The sequence below is a fragment of the Narcine bancroftii genome, chromosome 8 (genome assembly GCF_036971445.1).
Source record: "Narcine bancroftii isolate sNarBan1 chromosome 8, sNarBan1.hap1, whole genome shotgun sequence".
Classification (NCBI taxonomy): domain Eukaryota; kingdom Metazoa; phylum Chordata; class Chondrichthyes; order Torpediniformes; family Narcinidae; genus Narcine; species Narcine bancroftii.
This window is the reverse complement of record NC_091476.1, coordinates 91886285-91903635: the sequence shown is the minus strand read 5'-3', so window position 1 is coordinate 91903635 and position 17351 is coordinate 91886285. Positions and strand designations below refer to the sequence as shown.

The following is a 17351-nucleotide window of genomic DNA, read 5'->3' as shown; positions in this document are numbered from 1 at the left end:
TTGATAAGGTTCCTTGTTAGAAGTTAGGTGGAAGCATTAAGTATTAATGATGAAGTAGTGAAATGAATTTAACGGTTGGATGGGAGATGCCAGAGAGTAGTGGTGGAAAATTGTGTGTTAAATTGGAGGTTGGTGACAAGTGGAGTGGAGTGGCTCAGCGATCAGTACTGGGTCCACTACCATTTGTCATATATATTAACGATCTAGATGATCAGGTCGCAAATTGAATTAGTAAATTTGGGGATGATACAAAGTTTTGGCCATGTTGTGGACAGTGAGGAAGATTATCAAAGCTTGCAGGGTGATATAGGACAGTTAGAAGAGTAGGCTGAAAGATTGCAGATGGAGTTTAATACTGATAAATATGAGGTGCTACATTTTGGTAGGACTGATCAAAATGGGACATACACATTAAATGGTAGACAATTGAGGAGTGCAGTGGAACAAAGGGATTTAGAAGTCATGATACATAATTTTATGAAAGTTGAATCACATGTAGGTAGGGTGGTGAAGAAGGCATTTGGTATGTTGGCCTTCATAAATCAGAGTATTGAATACAGGAGTTGGGATGTCATGTTGAAATTGTATAAGGGATTGGTGAAGCCAAATTTGGAATATTGTGTGCAGTTTTGGTCGCTGAATTACAGGATGGATATAAACAGAATAGAGAGAGTGCAGAGGAGATTCATAAGAATGTTGCCGGGGTTTCAGTTACAGGGAAAGTTTGAGCAGGCTGGGTCTTTATTCACTGGAGCGTAGAAGGTTGAGGGGTGATAGAGGAATTCAAAATTATATGGGGACTGATAGTCAACGTGGATAGGTTTTTTCCACTGGGGGGGGGGGAATATTCAAACAAAAGGGCATGGATTGAGAGTAAAAGGGGAAAGATTTAAGGGAAACAAAAGGTTTTTTTTTCCACACAGAGGGTGGTGGGGGTGTGGCATGAACTTCCAGCAGTTGTGGTGGAAGCAGGATCAAAGGAAAGGTTCGATAGCCCATATGAGAGGTGTCGAGAGTTATCGAGTAAATCCGGGTCAGGTGGACTAGGTGGGAGATGATGTTCGGCACCGACTAGTAGAGCCAAACTGGCCTGCTTTTGTGCTGTAAATGGTTATATCGAGGATAATAAATTCAGTTTATTAATGTAAGCTCTTATTGGGAAACAAGTGCAGCCAACAGCTGTCTACAATTGTGGGAAGCCAATGCATTTGGCAGTCCCTGTGGCAAAGATTTCAGTTTTCAGCTTACTAAAATCAAAATAGAGATGTTTCCTTCAGGAGGAAAGGTTTTATGATCTGACCCTGAAAATTGACAGGATGGTATTAATCTGTTCCAGTCAAATGGAATGATCCAATGGGAAGAAGCTGGGAGTTATTGTGATCTTGGCCTTGAAAGAGGAAACAGCTGGCATAGAAGCAGGGCAGAAGGCTCCTGAGAGTTCTGTATATCTCCATATTGATGGGGTCTGAATATCCATCTGGCAATGAATCCATGCAGGTAAAATGAGTCGTCTTTGAAGACATTCTGCAAAATGGATCCTCACAGAAGAACGTGGCTTTGCTCTGAGATCCATGAGTTAAACAAGAAAGTTGCAGATCCTGGGGTCAATTGCAATGCACAAATGAGCTGGAGAAACTCAACATTCATTGGCAGTGAAGGATACTCAAAAGTTTCTGGCTGGAGCCCTTTGTCAGTTCCTGATGAAGGCCTCAGAGCTGAAACATTGGTTAGCCTTTAGATTCTGCGTGACCTCCACAGTCCCCAACTCTCACTTGTGGTCTGCTGCACCTCCTACAGCGCCAGCAGAATGCTGCCACCATTCATCCAGATTCCGCCCAAAAATCACTCCTAGTTTGAGATTTGGTCTACAGTCACTGTGGAAACTAACCCCTCAGGGGTTAGTTCAGAATATCCCTTTAAGTAACACTGGACAATGATTTTGCTTTCCAAACACTGTTTGGTGTATCTAATGGATCTTTGGGCTGTTGTTCATGAAAATCACCTTAAAAATTTCCTTATTACATAGTTTTTTTAAAAAGATATAACTTTTTTTGTGATTTCCTATCATATTTTAAGTCTACTAATATATCCCCACAAAGCAAGCTATTTTGATCAGTCCAAGCATGCACTCAGTACTGGTGCTTTGCAAATGTTGTCTTAGGACTGGGCATGCTTAGGATAGATGTAGACAGGCTAGAAAAGCAGCTCACATATATAGATGCTGTGCATTATATTGATATAGATTGAACACGTGTTGATGCATGTGTCCTTCAGACAATAGCATAGTCAGTGTACTTAGCAATAGAATTTATTGTCTTCAGGAAGATTCAATACAGCAGAAATGTCTTGTCAATGTTACAACATTTGTGGCGAGTATACACTTAAGGCTCAAAGATGCAACGTGACTCCACTATGAGCTCTACCTCAGTTGTAAAATTGGTGACCAAGACAAACCCTGGGCTCCTCACATTTGTTGTGCAACATGTGCAGTCAACCTAAGAGCTTGGCTCAGCATTATTATACTATTAAACATGTTAAATTCAATAAACGTTAATTGAATGCTTCTCCAACTTCCTACAGCAAATCTGAAATTATCTTTGCATTCGAAGTTGTCTATCAATTTTTTTGTCAGGAAGCAAACATTTTTGAAAAAAAAAATTGCTGTCCAGTGTAATCAGTATATCATTCTTCTAGTTCTACCCGGCTTGTTCCATAATATTGTGTGAAGCTGATATCAGTACTGTCTGAAACTTGCATTACACTACAAATGAAAGGGCTTTCTGATGCTAGAACATGATCAGTCCAAGTGCCTAGATCCTATTATATAAATGGAGTGGCTGCAAGCAGAAATGATTACCAGCTCAATTTAATCTGGGGAAACATTGGATTGAATGGGACTTTTTTTAAAAATTAACTCAACACACTTCTTCCCCATTCTCTCTCTCTCTCCAACGCCTTAGTTTTACACATTTTAATTTTTTTTACTATCCCAGCATGAGGCATTAAATTGCATTAATGACACAATAAGATGAGGAGAATGCCTCACTCATACATCATAACTCACTTTAATGACATTAATCTGGCATGTTAATTTGAACACAAAGACATATAGTACTGTGACAATGAAGAAACAGAGAATGGCAATCATTCCTCACATTGTTGAGATGTTACCTGGTTTGCTTGCAGCTCCCTTGAATCCAAATGTTATTAACTATCTATGCAATGTACATCTCATCCAGCATACAATTTTTTTTTACAGTGATCTAAGCAGGTTTTTAAAATTTCTTTTAATGTGGTTGTTTATATTGACATTAATAAGTACAGTTAGATTTACACTCAAGATGAAGTGACATATTGTCAAAAAAAGACCTCAGAGAAAATGGTCCTATAAATATAACAAGTAAAAATTCTCTATCCAATCAATTTCTACGTTTTGAGCTCCTTGCACATCACAACACTAATAGGCATGTTTGAGGTGTCTTCAGTGAACTTGGTCTCCTTAAAGCATGTTGTTTTGATTGCCACTCCATATCAGCTTTCAGATTCAATTTTGTTTAAATACATCTGTTAGATTAATTAGTAAAGAGATAAATTAAAAGCTGAAGTATACTTGTAGGTTTCAACGTGTGTGTACTCGGATGCCCAAAGAACAATGGCCAGACTTTTGAATTAAACCCCATTCAACCTCAGGTGCCTATCTATACAATCTACAAGCCAATGTTCAACCATTCTTCAGACACTGCTTATTAACATCTGGTTATTCACGCTGTCTGTTTTGTGTTTTTTAACCCTTGATTTCAAAGAAATGGGATGCTTGAACAAGCTTACTGACATTTCACGGTTGCGAACGGGTGAATTTCATACAAAAGCTACACAGGCAACATGTGGAACCATCCACCGCTTGGTTTATGTGTAGCAGTGTCCAAATCGAATAGGAGATAACTAAGTAGAGGGTGCCGAACACCAATAACCAGTGTATTGTCTGCACCCTATAAATAACCTTCACTTCCTTCTGGATCTGGCTCCTTAAATTTCTGTATGTACAGGGATGGGCCATGTCCACTGGATATTCAACCGTGCACTTTTTAAACTTTAACCATGCTATTGGCATCCACTGGAAAGTTCAACGGTCCAACTTTGTCCACCTTCCTCCTGACTGCAAAGCTCTTGGGCACTGGGGCTCCAACTGTTGCGAAAGACACACGTACTGCACTGAGGCTTGGGTTCATCTGCATGTCCAATCCGGGGTTATACGCATCTATGGAGCAAAATTCAGTTGGAGTTAATTTCAATGGCGAATAACACTCCCAATCATAATTCATGTGCACCCTTCTGCAGAAAGCGACAGCAATAGCATACCTCGTGGACGTGTATTTCTCCCTTCTTAATCTGAAGGTCCTAACATTAATTGGACCGTAACCCAATAGACTGCCATGGTCTTCATTACCTACTTCCTGTGTAATCAGGAAAGGTGTGTGTAAGCAGCCTAACAGTACATGCATTGTTTTCCAGATGATACCTGAAAGCATAACCTCATCTGCTCATTAAATGTTTCAGTTGATCATTCTTCCAATGAATTACATTGGGTGTGACAGATATTAGAATTTACTGTGGTTATAAAGTCGCTATTTTAATGCAATTTCTTTCCTGCTTGCTTATTCTTACATTCCCAATAAAGGCCCACACAATGTATTCCAGGTGCATCCATTGTATTTCTAAAATAAAAAAAAAAATCAATATTACATTTGCAATAATCTTTTACCATCTTCCTAGCCCATTTAATGCCAGTGAAATGTTCTTTCCATTCATTAAAAATCAATAAACACTATTTCAGATGAATTATCTGAAGCAAGTCTTCAGTTACAACATCTGTACAGGGTAATAAAGCCCACTGTAACTGGTGAAATAAGTTGTGTGTACACTTCCCTGCTTGCATTACATTATGAATTAATCAACTTGCAATCTTGGCTCTTTATATATAAAAATATAATCTTTATGAACCATTGTGTAAACATTCTAGGCATAGTCATCTACTTCAACAATTTAGCTAGCTTAAATACAGAACAATGTTTATTGTTAATTTAGGATCTTTTTCAAGAGGTATCATACTTACAATAGTTGACCAGTGCAGAATGGAAGGGGAAAGAGAGGATAAGGTGGAAAGTTGCCATTGGACCACAATATAAATCTCCCTCATAAGGGGGGATAGGGTGTTTTTGATCTAAGCTTGCCTTCCCATTGGAGGAAAATAACTACTGATTGACTGTAGTGCAAAGAAGTGGCTTCTTCAACACTAACCCTACACTGGGCTTATCAAGGAACTGTAGGTATGAGAAGGAGGCATTAAAAATTTCCATGGGCTGACAACTAAGCCATTGATTTTGAACCACAATGGGTTGTTAGTCCCTTCACTTGCAAGGGAGATTTTATTGAGAATTTCTAAAAAAAACAATGACATGCTTAAAGACACAACTAATTTGAAATCTCAACTTTGAAACCACCACTCCTCTGTTCAACACTGATGCTATCCAGCAGACCAGGACCTGTCCTATCCTCAGTTATATCCAATTTGTATTTGCATCAAAATCAAGAAGGGTTCACTTTGCATCCTTGTACGATGATGGAGGGCTACTGATGAGTAGTTTTATGAATTCCTGGGGCACTGATCTCTGACCCATTGAATGTGCCACCCATCCTCCATGTTGCGGCAGGGTTGAAGAATAGCTTCCCTGTTTATTCCCTTGATTCTCCAGAGCCCTCATCACCAGTTCAAGGTAGAGCAATCCGCCGCCCAAGCCTTCTTGTTGGTCAATGAGCACCAATAAGGTCGAATCTGAGCCTAGTCTTAGTGAGGCCCCATTTGGACTATTACGTTCAGTTTTGGCCACCAAGCCGCAGGAAAGATGTTGTCAAGCTGAAGAGGGCACAGAGAAGATTTACAGGGATGTTACCAAGACTTGAGGGGCAGAGCTTCAGGGAGACGTTGAGCAGGCTGGGGCTTTATTCCTTGGAGCGCAGTTGGATGAGGGGTGATCTCATTCAAGGGGTGTGCAAAACCATGAGAGGAATAGATCAGTTGAATGCAGAGGGTGTTTTTCCCAGACTAGGGGAATTGATAAGCAGAGGACATAGTTTACAGTGAGGGGTGGGGGAGAAATTTAACAGGAACCCAAGGGAGGGTAGTGGGTGTGTGGAATGGGCTGGCAAAGGAGATGTTTGAAGTCAGTGCTATTGCAATGTTTAAGAAAATAAATTGGACAGATACATGGATGGGATTTGTTTGGAGAGATGTTGGCCAAACGCTGGTAGGTGGGACGAGTGCGGGTGTGACAATTTAGTTGGCATGGGTAAGGTGGGCCAAGATGTGTGTTTCCAGGCTGTGAGACTCTGAGATAAATTAAGAGCAGCAGTGGGTTTTTTTCCCCCTTGAGCTTGCTCTGCCATTCCACAAGACCATGGCTGATTCAGTTATAATGTTAATTACCCCTGGTTGATGGAAAGGTGGAAAGTTTCACCAGTAGATCTGGTTCACCATGGGAACGGACAGAAGGTTACAGGAGTAGAGATGGCAAAAACAGGTAGTGTCTCTGAAGGAATGCTCTCTTTCTCTGATTCAGTGGTGCTCAACCTTTTTCTCTCCACTCGCATACACTAAATAATCCATATGCCATCAGTGCTCTGTGATTAATAAGGGAAGATTGGAAAACACTGTTTTAATCATACCGAATTGACTTGTTATGTGCACGGTTTCATAACTCCAAAGGAAATGGGCCAATGACAATTTTTCTCAAGCAAATTATTTCAGTAACAATTGGGTCTAGAGCAGGGATTCTCAACCTTCCCTTCCCACTCACATACCATAATCACAGAGCATAGGGATTAATTAAAGTGCTTTGTGAATGGAAAGAAGGTGGTTGAGAACCACTAATCTAATTGGTAGTGTGCTGGGCCAGTGGTGCCTCTTCATGTGCCGATACGGCAAACAAACATTAATAAATTCTGTGTATGCATGTACCCGATAATAACACATGATTATAAAATATCAAAGGACTCATCACATCCTGGTCACCTCCCTCCTTACCACTGAACAGAAGGCATGTCTGAGAACATGAACTACATCTAAGGACAGTTTTTCACCTAATGTTATTACTCTTGAATGGATTTCACAGTGGGAAAAGGTGATGCCCGTGCAATGTCTTTTATAATTAGAGTTTTCTGTATTCCATGCACTGTGTATTTGTGCACAGTCTGCACTATCTGTTTAATGTCACATTGGTCCCAACACTGTTATCTTATTTAGCTTTCTATTCATTTGTTACAATTGCACTATCTGTTATAGGAGAGTGCGTGGATAGCACATAAAACATACCGACTTATTATATTTTGCCATTCTTGATGAACAATTCAATCATTCACTCCTTATCTGCAGTCTATCTACCTTTGGCCTAAAAATATGCAAAGGGCTGTCCCAAACTCTCAAAACTCAAAAATATTCATCTAATCAAAGCAATCCCTCAGGCGTGGTGTGATGACATAGGGTGGAGATGTGAAAATACACCTCTCTCCGCAGAATCAACCATAAAAAGCAATGGCTGATTTTTTAAAAAACAATTGCCTCTCCCAAAGAAGAAATGCCCTCTTCGCATTCACCCCAACAAAACAGCCCAGAATCTTAAATCTTTCAATCAAGCCCTCCTTCCTCCTTTTAAACCCCAGAGGATACAATCCCAGCATCTTTATCAGGTAGAGGTAAAATCATCCCACTTTCTTCAAATCAAAGGATTTGATTGGACATACAGACCTACCCACAGGTAGGTGGGATGGGTCCCAGCAATGCCTATCTGTTTGTTGGCTTTGTGAAGCAGATAAGGCCCCACAACTCTTCCTCCGCTACATTGATGACAACATCAGGGCTGCCTCATACACCTGTGATGAGCTCATCAACTTCATTCACTTTGCTGCCAACTCCCACTCCAATCTCAAATTCACCTGGTCCACTTCCGGCCCCTTTCTTGATCTCTGTCTTCATCTCGGGAGACAAGCTTTCCACCAACATATTACAAGCCCACCAACTGCCACAACTACCTCGACTATACCTCTTTGCACACAGTCCCACTGCTCTCGACCCAATTGTTACTGAAATATTTTGCTTGAGAAAAATTGTCATTGGCCCATTTCCTTTGGAGTTCTGAAACCGTGCACATAACGAGTCAATTAGGTACGATTAAAAGAATGGTTTTTCAATCTTTTTCTTTATACTCACATACCACCTTAAGCCATCCCTTAATAATCATTGAGCACCTATGGCATAGAGATTACTTAAGGTGACATGTGAGTGGAAAAAGTTTGAAAACCACTGCTCTAAGTCCATGCACAATAAATGGATCATAACTTGACACAGCTCACTTGTACCAGTGAAGCACTGTGACTGCTGTTCTGAGAGATTCTTCAAGGATTTGCTGGGATTTTTTCCAAAAGTCATTGGATTCCTCCTTGTAAGTTCCACCTTCTGTGTGACTTTATCTTCTATTTCTTCTGCCCAAGACAGGTTCCAATCCCAAATCTCAGCAGGGTCAGATTCTGGGCACACACTAGTAATCTCTGAACCTTCAGTCGGATTGTGGGATACAGTATCAGTGCAGGTAGTCGGCAGAATGGAGGTTGAAGAGAGTGCTAGAATTAGAGAAATACAAAATCAATCAATCCCATTTTAAATTTAAATTTACATTTTTAAATTTGAACATACAGACCATTTCAGCTCACGAGTCCATGCTGGCCAATTAACCTACACCCCCGGTATGTTTCAAACAGTGGGAGGAAACTGGAGTCCCGGGGAAATCCCACACAGACAAGGGAAGAATGTACCCAGCTCCTCATAGACAGCGCGGGATTCTAACCCCGATCCCAATCGCTGGTGCTGTAAAGGCGTTGTGCTAACCGCTACGCCAACTATGCCACCACTGTGGAACAACACCACATCATTGTAAATGAAAGCAGAACATTTAAGATGCAATTAATTGGACGAAGAGCAGACCAAGAAGCAGATCAAAGGGTTCAAATTCCAGTACACCTTAAAATTCGGGTAAGTGAGAATATAATCACAGAGGACAATACAGGATAAATGGCCTAAAAGATAAATATGGAAGAGGCCTGGAATGGAGTTATCATCAAGATTATGGCTCCTCTCTTGTTCCAAAAATACTGGCTCCAAGAAATGATTTGGAGAGCACATGTAAACAAGAAGTGAGGGGAAACACAGAGTCAACAATCAACATAGAAATTAATGCAGAGAGAGGGAAGATGGCAAATTTCAGATTGATTGTCAGAGTACATTCATGACATCACATATAACCTAGAGATTATTTTTTTGCAGGCGAGGCAGAATTTCCACTTATTGGTAGTGCAAAAAAAACTTACACGGCGTACACATGTAAATAAATAAAGAAGTGTAAATAGATAACAAATGTAAACTGTGCAATACAGAGAGAACAAAAAAATTAAATAAAGTGCACAAGTAAGAGTCCTTGAACGTATCCTTGATTGAGTTGGTCATTGAGGAGTCTGATGATGGAGGGGTAGCAGCTGTTCCTGAACCAGTGCGAGTCTTGAGGTACCTCTACCTTTTTCCTGATGGCAGCCGTGAGAGCAGAGCATGTGCTGGGTGGTGTGGATCCTTGATGATTGTTGCTGCTCTCCAATGGCAGTGTTCCCTGTAGATGCTCTCGATAGTGGAGAGAGTTTTGCCTGTGATGGTCTGGACTGTGTCCACTACCTTTTGGAGGCCTTTGCACTCAGGGGTATTGTTGTCCCCTATCCAGCTGGTCAGCACAGTTTCTATCACACATTTGTAGAAATTTTCCAGGGTTTCTGGTGTCATTCCAAACCTCCGCTAACTCCTGAGGAAGTGGAGGTGCTGATGTGCATGTGAGGAACGGTTGGAGAACGCACAATAGTTGACCACAATGAGGAGGAGTGAACCGAGGGGGGGTAGGGTGGGAGGTGAAGGAACATAAAGGAGAGGGAATATGATAGGGGTGAGAGAACATGGTCAGGAAATATGGGGAAAGGGAAGCGCATAATCCAAGAAATGTGCTAGTGGAAAAGAAATAAGATTTGGGTGAGGAACATAAGCGATGCAGAATACAAGCTGGAAGGAGAGGAACACAGTGAATCAAGCGCACAGGGGAAGGTAACATTGAAGGAGGGCTAAAGCTGGATGGATGAGATATAATGAGAAAAGTACATGGAGAATGATGGATGGACGCAAGGCCAGGAGTTCATGGAGGGAGCAAATGTGATAGAATGCATGGGGAACAGAGGTGAGACAGTCAGAAGCACAGAATGGAGAGGGAGCATTGGAGGAACGTGGGGCAGGATCATGGGGATGGAAACACCAGTGGTAGGACCATGGGGTATATGTTCAGAAGGAACATGGGGAATGGACATGTGAATGAACATTTTAAATTTAATATAGAGACATACAGCACAGTAACAGGCCCTTCTGGTCCACAATCCTGAGCCACCCAATTACACCGATTAACGTACAATCCCCATACTTTTCTGAAGGATGGGAGGAAGCCAGAGCAACCGGAGGAAACCCAGGCAAACATGGGGAGAACGTACAAACTCCTTACAGATGGCATCGGATTCGAACATGGGTCACTGGCGCTGTAATCGAGTTTACGCTAACCGTGCCACCCATGGGTGTGGACGGAAACACAGGAGAAGGAACGTGGAGGGGGAAACACAGAGGAACATAGTGGGAAAGGTCACAGGGAGGGAAAAAATGGAGGAGAAATTTGGAGTAAGGAACATCTGTGGAAAAGGGGAATAAAGGAAGAGCAAATAGAAATGGAAGTGTGCGGAATGAGTAACTAAAAATATCAAAGGTTCTGAGCCAGACAATTTGAAGATCCCTTTGGTATAATTTACCAGACTATGTGTCAAATCCACTAATCTCTCTGCATTTCACATTCATAAGTATGTGCACTTGCACCTAAATTGTTTTGTTTTCCCTCCTAATTATTCTCTCTCCCACTCCTCTCTTGAGTTGATGCATCAGGGGCCAACATCCTTCTGGTTAGGTCTTCATAGTCATTAGTCAAGTGATCACCAGGGCAGTTTCAGGAGATTAATGTTCTGTGAATGAGGACAGTGATCAAACCTGTTTAAGGTACCTTTATAATCGTATACATAAATACACAATTATTTAAAAAATCTTTTGTTTGCTGTAAAGACACCCAAAGTGGCACCACTAGCCTGGCAACACCCCCAAGAGATAGAAAAGCAAAATCAAGCCCCTTCAGTGTTATACATAACTGACAACTGAATCTTTTGTGGACATTATACAATGAACAGGGATATTGGGCAGAAATCAGGAAACTAAATTGATCCACCAATCATCATATCCAAACTGCTAACTCAGTTGAAACAGAAAGTCTGAGCTACATTGCTCCATATAGCTGAGTATTCCTTGGGGAAGAACTGAGGAATGCACTCTCCAATCAATGCCACTTCAATCATAAAATAATGCCTGTAAACTGGACAAGACAGTTCGAAACACACAGCTCCTGGAAGGATCACATCACTCAACCACAAAGCTGAAGGAGACCAGGGCTGCAGGAGGATGCAAAAAGAACCAGATTAATTAATTGAAGCACTGTCTGTTGCTCAATCAGCATTTCCATCAGACTGAGCTCAGATCAAAACTTAATGTCACCGTAAATATACCAGCCTGAGAGACGCATAAGGACCAATAAACCCAGACCCCAATTTAAATGCATTTTACAATTACCCAGTAAATGGGAAGACAAGCAATCCAATAAAATTGGACGTTTACATTTCATTTATTCCTTATGGTGCAGCATGAGAAAACAGGTTTGATGCAAAGGCCAGAAGGATAGGTGTTTATCATCATGACATAAGCATCATACAGTGTGGAAGCAGGCTCTTCAGCCCATCATGCCTATGCCAACAACCTGTACTAGTCCCACACACAATAGTCCCACCTCCCTGCGTTTGGCTCATACCTCTCTAAACCCATCCATGTATCCGTCGAATTTTTTTCTTAAACATTGTAATAGTATCCGTCTAAACCACCTCTTTCAGTACCCTGTTCCATACATTCACCACCTTCCATGTAAACAAAAAAAATTTAAAAATCTCCTCCTTCCCCCCCCCCCCCCCCCCCCTCTCCTTTAACCTCTGGTTACTGAATCCCCTACTCTAGTCTATTCCTCTCATGATTCTGCAGCTCATTTACAAAGACCTTCAAACTGCCTTGAATGGTTAAATAACAACAGTGTGAGGAGGGCAGAAGGGGCACCAGTGTGATAGAATAAAGACCTAGTTGCTCTGTATCACCAACGTCTCTTCCTCTCAATAATTCAGCTGCAAGATATTTGGTAAGGCCACTTTTGAAGTATCATGTGCCGTTCTAGTCACCCTACCAGAGGAAAGACATCACTGAGTAAAAGTGGATGTTACCAGGATGAGAGTTATAAGGAGAGACTGGACAGGACGGGACTTCTTTGCTTGATGTATAGGAGGCTGAGATGTGACCTTTCTGTCCTCTTCCTCCTTGTTGGCAGTCAATTAAATTCATCCACATCCCAAGAAATAGTTCTAGCCGTCCACTGTTCAGAAGACTCAAAGTTGTGCATTCAAATCTCACCCTGACACCCAAGAATACAATCTTGGCTGACATTTTCATGCAAGGTGAAATATTAAATGGAGATACAAAGCAACTTATCATTTTGTTTGAAAAATAGTATCAAACTTTCCTGGAATTCTGGTTAACCAGCTCAATTAATTAGCTATTGGCCAACTAACCTCACTCCTGTTTGTGGAAGTCTCCCTGAGAATCATAGAATTATATAGCATGGAAACAGGACCTTCAGACCAACTTGTCCATGAAAAACCGAGTATTGGGGCTCGTCCCGCTTGCCCACATTTGGCCCACAATGTTCTAAACCAGTGGTTCTCAACCTTTTTCTTTCCACTCACATCCCACTTTAAGTAATCCCTATGCCATCTGTGATTAGTAAGGGATTGCTTAAGGTGGTAGGTGGGTGGAAAGAAAAAAAATTTGAAACCACTGTTTTAATCGTACCTAACTGACTCGTTATGTGCACAGTTTCAAAGGAAATGGGCCCAATGGCAATTTTTCTCAAGCAAAATATTTCAGTAACAATTGGGTCTAGAGCAGTAGTTCTCAACCACCCCTTCCCACTCACATACCACCTAGTGAACCGGTGTGGACTCGAAGGGCCGACATGGCCTGTTTCCGTGCCATAAACGGTTATATTGTTATATATGGTATGGTTAAGCAATCCCTTACTAATCACTGAGCACTGGTGGCATAGGGATGACTTAAAGTGGGATGTGAGTGGAAAGAAAAAAGTTGAGAACCAAACCTTCCCCATCTATGCACATCTCCAAATCTCTTAAATGTCACAATTGCTGCTGCCTCGATACTTTCCCCTGCAGCTCTTGTGACATAAACACCTTCATCTGCATGGAAAAGTTGTCACTCAATCTTTCCCATCTCACCATAAACATCTGCCCTGTAGTTCTCGCATTCCCTATTCTGGGGAACAGTCCATTCACCTTATCATGACATTATAAACCTTTACTAGGTCACGTCTCAGCCTCCTATGCATCAGGCAAGGAAGTCCTATCCTGTCCAGCCTTACCGATATCTTGCAGCTGTCTGCCTTATGGGGGCTGTTTCTCATTCTAAAACAGTAATGAAATGGCAAAAGACTTCAAAAACAATTTTAAAAACAGAAGATGCTGAAAATCTGAAATAAGAACAAAAATTGGTGGAAATGCTCAGTAGGTCAGGCATCAATGGTAGAAAGAGAAACAGAGGCCAAAGACTTCCTTGAATAAAATACTGAGATATCCAAAGGTGGTATGCAAATACAAGTTACTGGGGGAGATAAATTACTATATTTTGCACTCTTTGGAACATTGTAACTCAGAAAATCCTAAAGACTGCAACGCAGTTCAAAGATTTGCAATCAGATGTTCAACGCGGACTTGGTCTTTTTTTTCCTCCAAACACAATTGCCCTCAGAAGGATTTGACCTTCAGTGCTCGATCAGGTACTGGTTTATTAGATTGCTTCAAAGTAGGATATTAAAGCACGCTGAAAATTGTTGCTACGCTGGCTGGAAGCATCTCAGTGCTATTTATAGTAACTGAAATTCTTCGATTATTCAGAGATTTGTAAGCTGAAATTACAATGTGGGAAAAGAAGAGTTGCAGTCTCAGCAATATATTGACGTCCTATTTACAGCCTTACCATAAATAGACATCACATGGTGCTGTTGATTCAAAAGACACATCCTCTGAAATAATGCTGATTACATGTTTTGCCACGATAATCTCCCATTTCCTTTTCCTCCAGGAGTAACTCCAGATATGTCACGAGTCTCACGATGAATGGTCTGCGCAGAAAATATTGGCCAGGCCAGAGAGTTTGCAAAAAATCCAATTGGCCACAAATCACACTGAAGTGTGCCTGGGTAATTGGTAAGTGCAGACTGACGGCAATAAAGCATTGAGAAGTTGTTGCTGTGTTGTTTTTATCCATAGTAAATGGTAGAAGGATGGGTCCATTCAGCTGGGCAGAGATCGCTCTAGGTGCTAAAGCAGTTCAGAGCAGCAGTTGGCAGAACACCATCCTGCCACAGCAGGGGAAGATAAAAATAAGAGCATCATCAGTAGATTTTGTTAAATCCAGTGGGATGAGCTGCCTTTCATTTCATTTCCATGCCCTGCCCATCATATTAGTAGAAGTACATAGAAGCCAGTGAAACTCACGCAATAAACAAACACGCTGGAGAAACTCAGCAGGTCGCGCAGCATCCATAGGAAGTAAAGAGTAACCAACGTTTTGGGCCTGGGGCCTTGGGGCCAAAACATTGGTTCTTGTGGATGCTGTTTGGCCTGCTGAGTTTCTCCAGCCCTCGACCCCAGCACCTTTACAGCGCCAGCAACCAGGATTCAGGGTTCAAATCCCACGCTGTCTGTGAGGAGTTCATACGTTCTCTCCATGGATTTACCCCAGGGACTCCAGATTCCCTCCATCATTCAAAATGTACCGGGGGTGTAGACTGATTGCATGTAAAATTGGGCGGCACGGACTCATAGACCGAAATGGTCGGTTACCATGTCTAAATTTAAATTAAAATGTAATTTTAAATATTAAGCTGACAACTGAACCAGGAAGCAAATCAAAGTAATATGGAGACAGGTGTCTCCCAGGGATCAACATTAGACAACAGCAGCCTTCAAAGGGAAGTTGGATAGAGTCTCAATACTTTGGGCAACAAGCACAAGGATACTTGGTAGCCATTCACACACTGGTGTGCACCGTCTGCACTGCCTAAATCTGTATCAACATATTGCACAATGATGCTCCAGAATTACTTAGAGATAGTTCCTCAAATCTTGACTCTCTCCCCATTCTCATCAATTCCTCCCCACATCCTACCACTCACCTACACATTGGGTCAATTCCCACATCTGTGCAAGGTGAGAGGAGACGAGAGCAGCTGGGAAACCGTGCAAACTCCTCACAGACAGGAGTATTTCCAGCGCATCCAAGTGTGGCCCAGGGCAGGATTGAACCCAGGCCTCTGGCGCAGTGAGGCAGCAACTCTTCTTTCCTTTCCTCTTCATTGAGGAATTGAAATCAAAAGGGATCGACCACACTTTTAATGAAAATACACATCTTCCTTCTAAAAGGCCTTTTTGCTAAGTTCCACATGACAAGCTGCTCAATTAAACTCAATGTGGTGAGATTGAAATTAAATCCCGGGGATGGATGATCTGGCTGGAAGCATCTACCAAAGGAGTAATGATGAATTGGTGACAGCAATGAGTGAGGTTCTGGGATCAGATCTTCAATCACTGGTTTCGAAAGATATTAATTACTCTGGGTTGGTTTCTACAGGCATTCAAGCAAAGGAAACAACTTCAAAAGAATCAGATTAAAAATATCAGCAGGTAAATTCAACCTTTTCTGAACAGCTGCTTTATAATCTACAATTTATTACTTGGGAGAGGACGAGGCAGATTCAATTTTTGAAAAGCAATTTGCTTTTTGAAGAGAACAAGGAGGCCCACCCTAATTGGATAACTTTCCTAACATGCTAGCATGTGGACAAAAGACCAAATGGTCCTCTCAATCCCTTGCTCTATAGTGGAACGGGACTTGAAACAACAACCTCTGGTCCCAGAGACCAGTGTCCCACTCCTTGGCTTAATTGGAGCGAGGGGGAATGGTGGATAACCTGATCTTTTTAGCCTACATTTAGGGATTGCGTACACATTCCCAGTGTGGTGGTCAGCACAAATACTAGGTATGTTGAGGCATCACGTTGCGATGTACCTGTGTAAGGAGTCTCCTTCTCCGGCTGTGCCAAGCCGAAGCAGAAGCTGTCCACTGCCACGGCCAGAGCCTGGGCAAAGTTGGCGTCCATGAGGAAGGAGCCATCGGAGGAGCTGACCATGCTGCAACGGGCACTGGTGAAATTGTCCTCGGACACCGAGCCCCAGCCATTGGCCAAAGACCCTGCAAGGGAACTCTCGCATTCACTGAGACTGGAGGTCGGGGTCTGGCAGAACCGGTGGAAGTATCTGTGGGAGTTCACGCAAGCAACTTCCAGGTCCAGGTCATCATCCTTGTCGTCATAATCTGCGATGTCTGTTTCCAGGTCAGAGAGCTGTGGCCCGCAGATGTATCCATATGTATGGGGAGATGAGAAAGGTCTTTCAAGTGTGAACAAGTTGTCTGTAAAGTGCCTGTAAAGAAGAAAAAAATATTTAATCAATTCATACCACCACAATCTTGACTTGCAAGCATTAATAGAGCAGGTCAAAGGCATTAAAACACTTTTCACTACTTAATGGCAGTTTTCAGCTTTAAAAAACTTCTAGAACAAAGAAAGAATGAAGAATCGGAGAATTACTATTGGGAGGGAATTCTACAGCTGAATGACGTAAAAATTGGAGTCACAGTCTTCACCAGCAGGAAATGGGGAATACAAGATCCATGGGGATTGATCATGGATACTCTAAGTCAAACACACACCATTGAGGTGACTCACAAACTGTCTGAATTTCAGGTGGACTCCATGGAACAAGAGGGAAGAAACAAATATACAAATCAGGAATAGGCCCCTTGGGCCTTCAAATCTGATCAATCAGTAGCTGGTGGGGAGAATTAATTCAAAAAAATTACCCTTGGAAATGAAAATCGGGCAGATTCTGTCACCAGCTCATTCAGAACTATAGCCCTGTAAATTTAGATTAAAGAATTAGGTTTGCACATCATTGCA

The 17351-nt window shown here is 41.9% G+C and overlaps 1 protein-coding gene across 4 annotated transcripts in view; it reads right to left on the bottom strand.

Annotated features, from left to right (window-relative positions):
* Positions 1–3046: 3046 nt before the first annotated feature.
* The window catches only part of robo4 (roundabout, axon guidance receptor, homolog 4 (Drosophila)), a 144311-nt gene continuing 130006 nt past the window's right edge, over positions 3047–17351 (bottom strand). For 3 of the 4 annotated variants that reach the window (XM_069894496.1, XM_069894498.1, XM_069894499.1), the window contains 3 exons: positions 16403–16815; positions 8407–8673; positions 3047–4258 (listed from right to left, as the gene is read on the bottom strand). In XM_069894496.1, coding sequence (XP_069750597.1) covers positions 4086–4258; positions 8407–8673; positions 16403–16815 — 853 coding nt within the window. In that variant the 3' untranslated portion in view covers positions 3047–4085. The remainder of the gene's footprint in view (positions 4259–8406; positions 8674–16402; positions 16816–17351) is intronic. The other variant, XM_069894497.1, reaches the window with a different exon arrangement.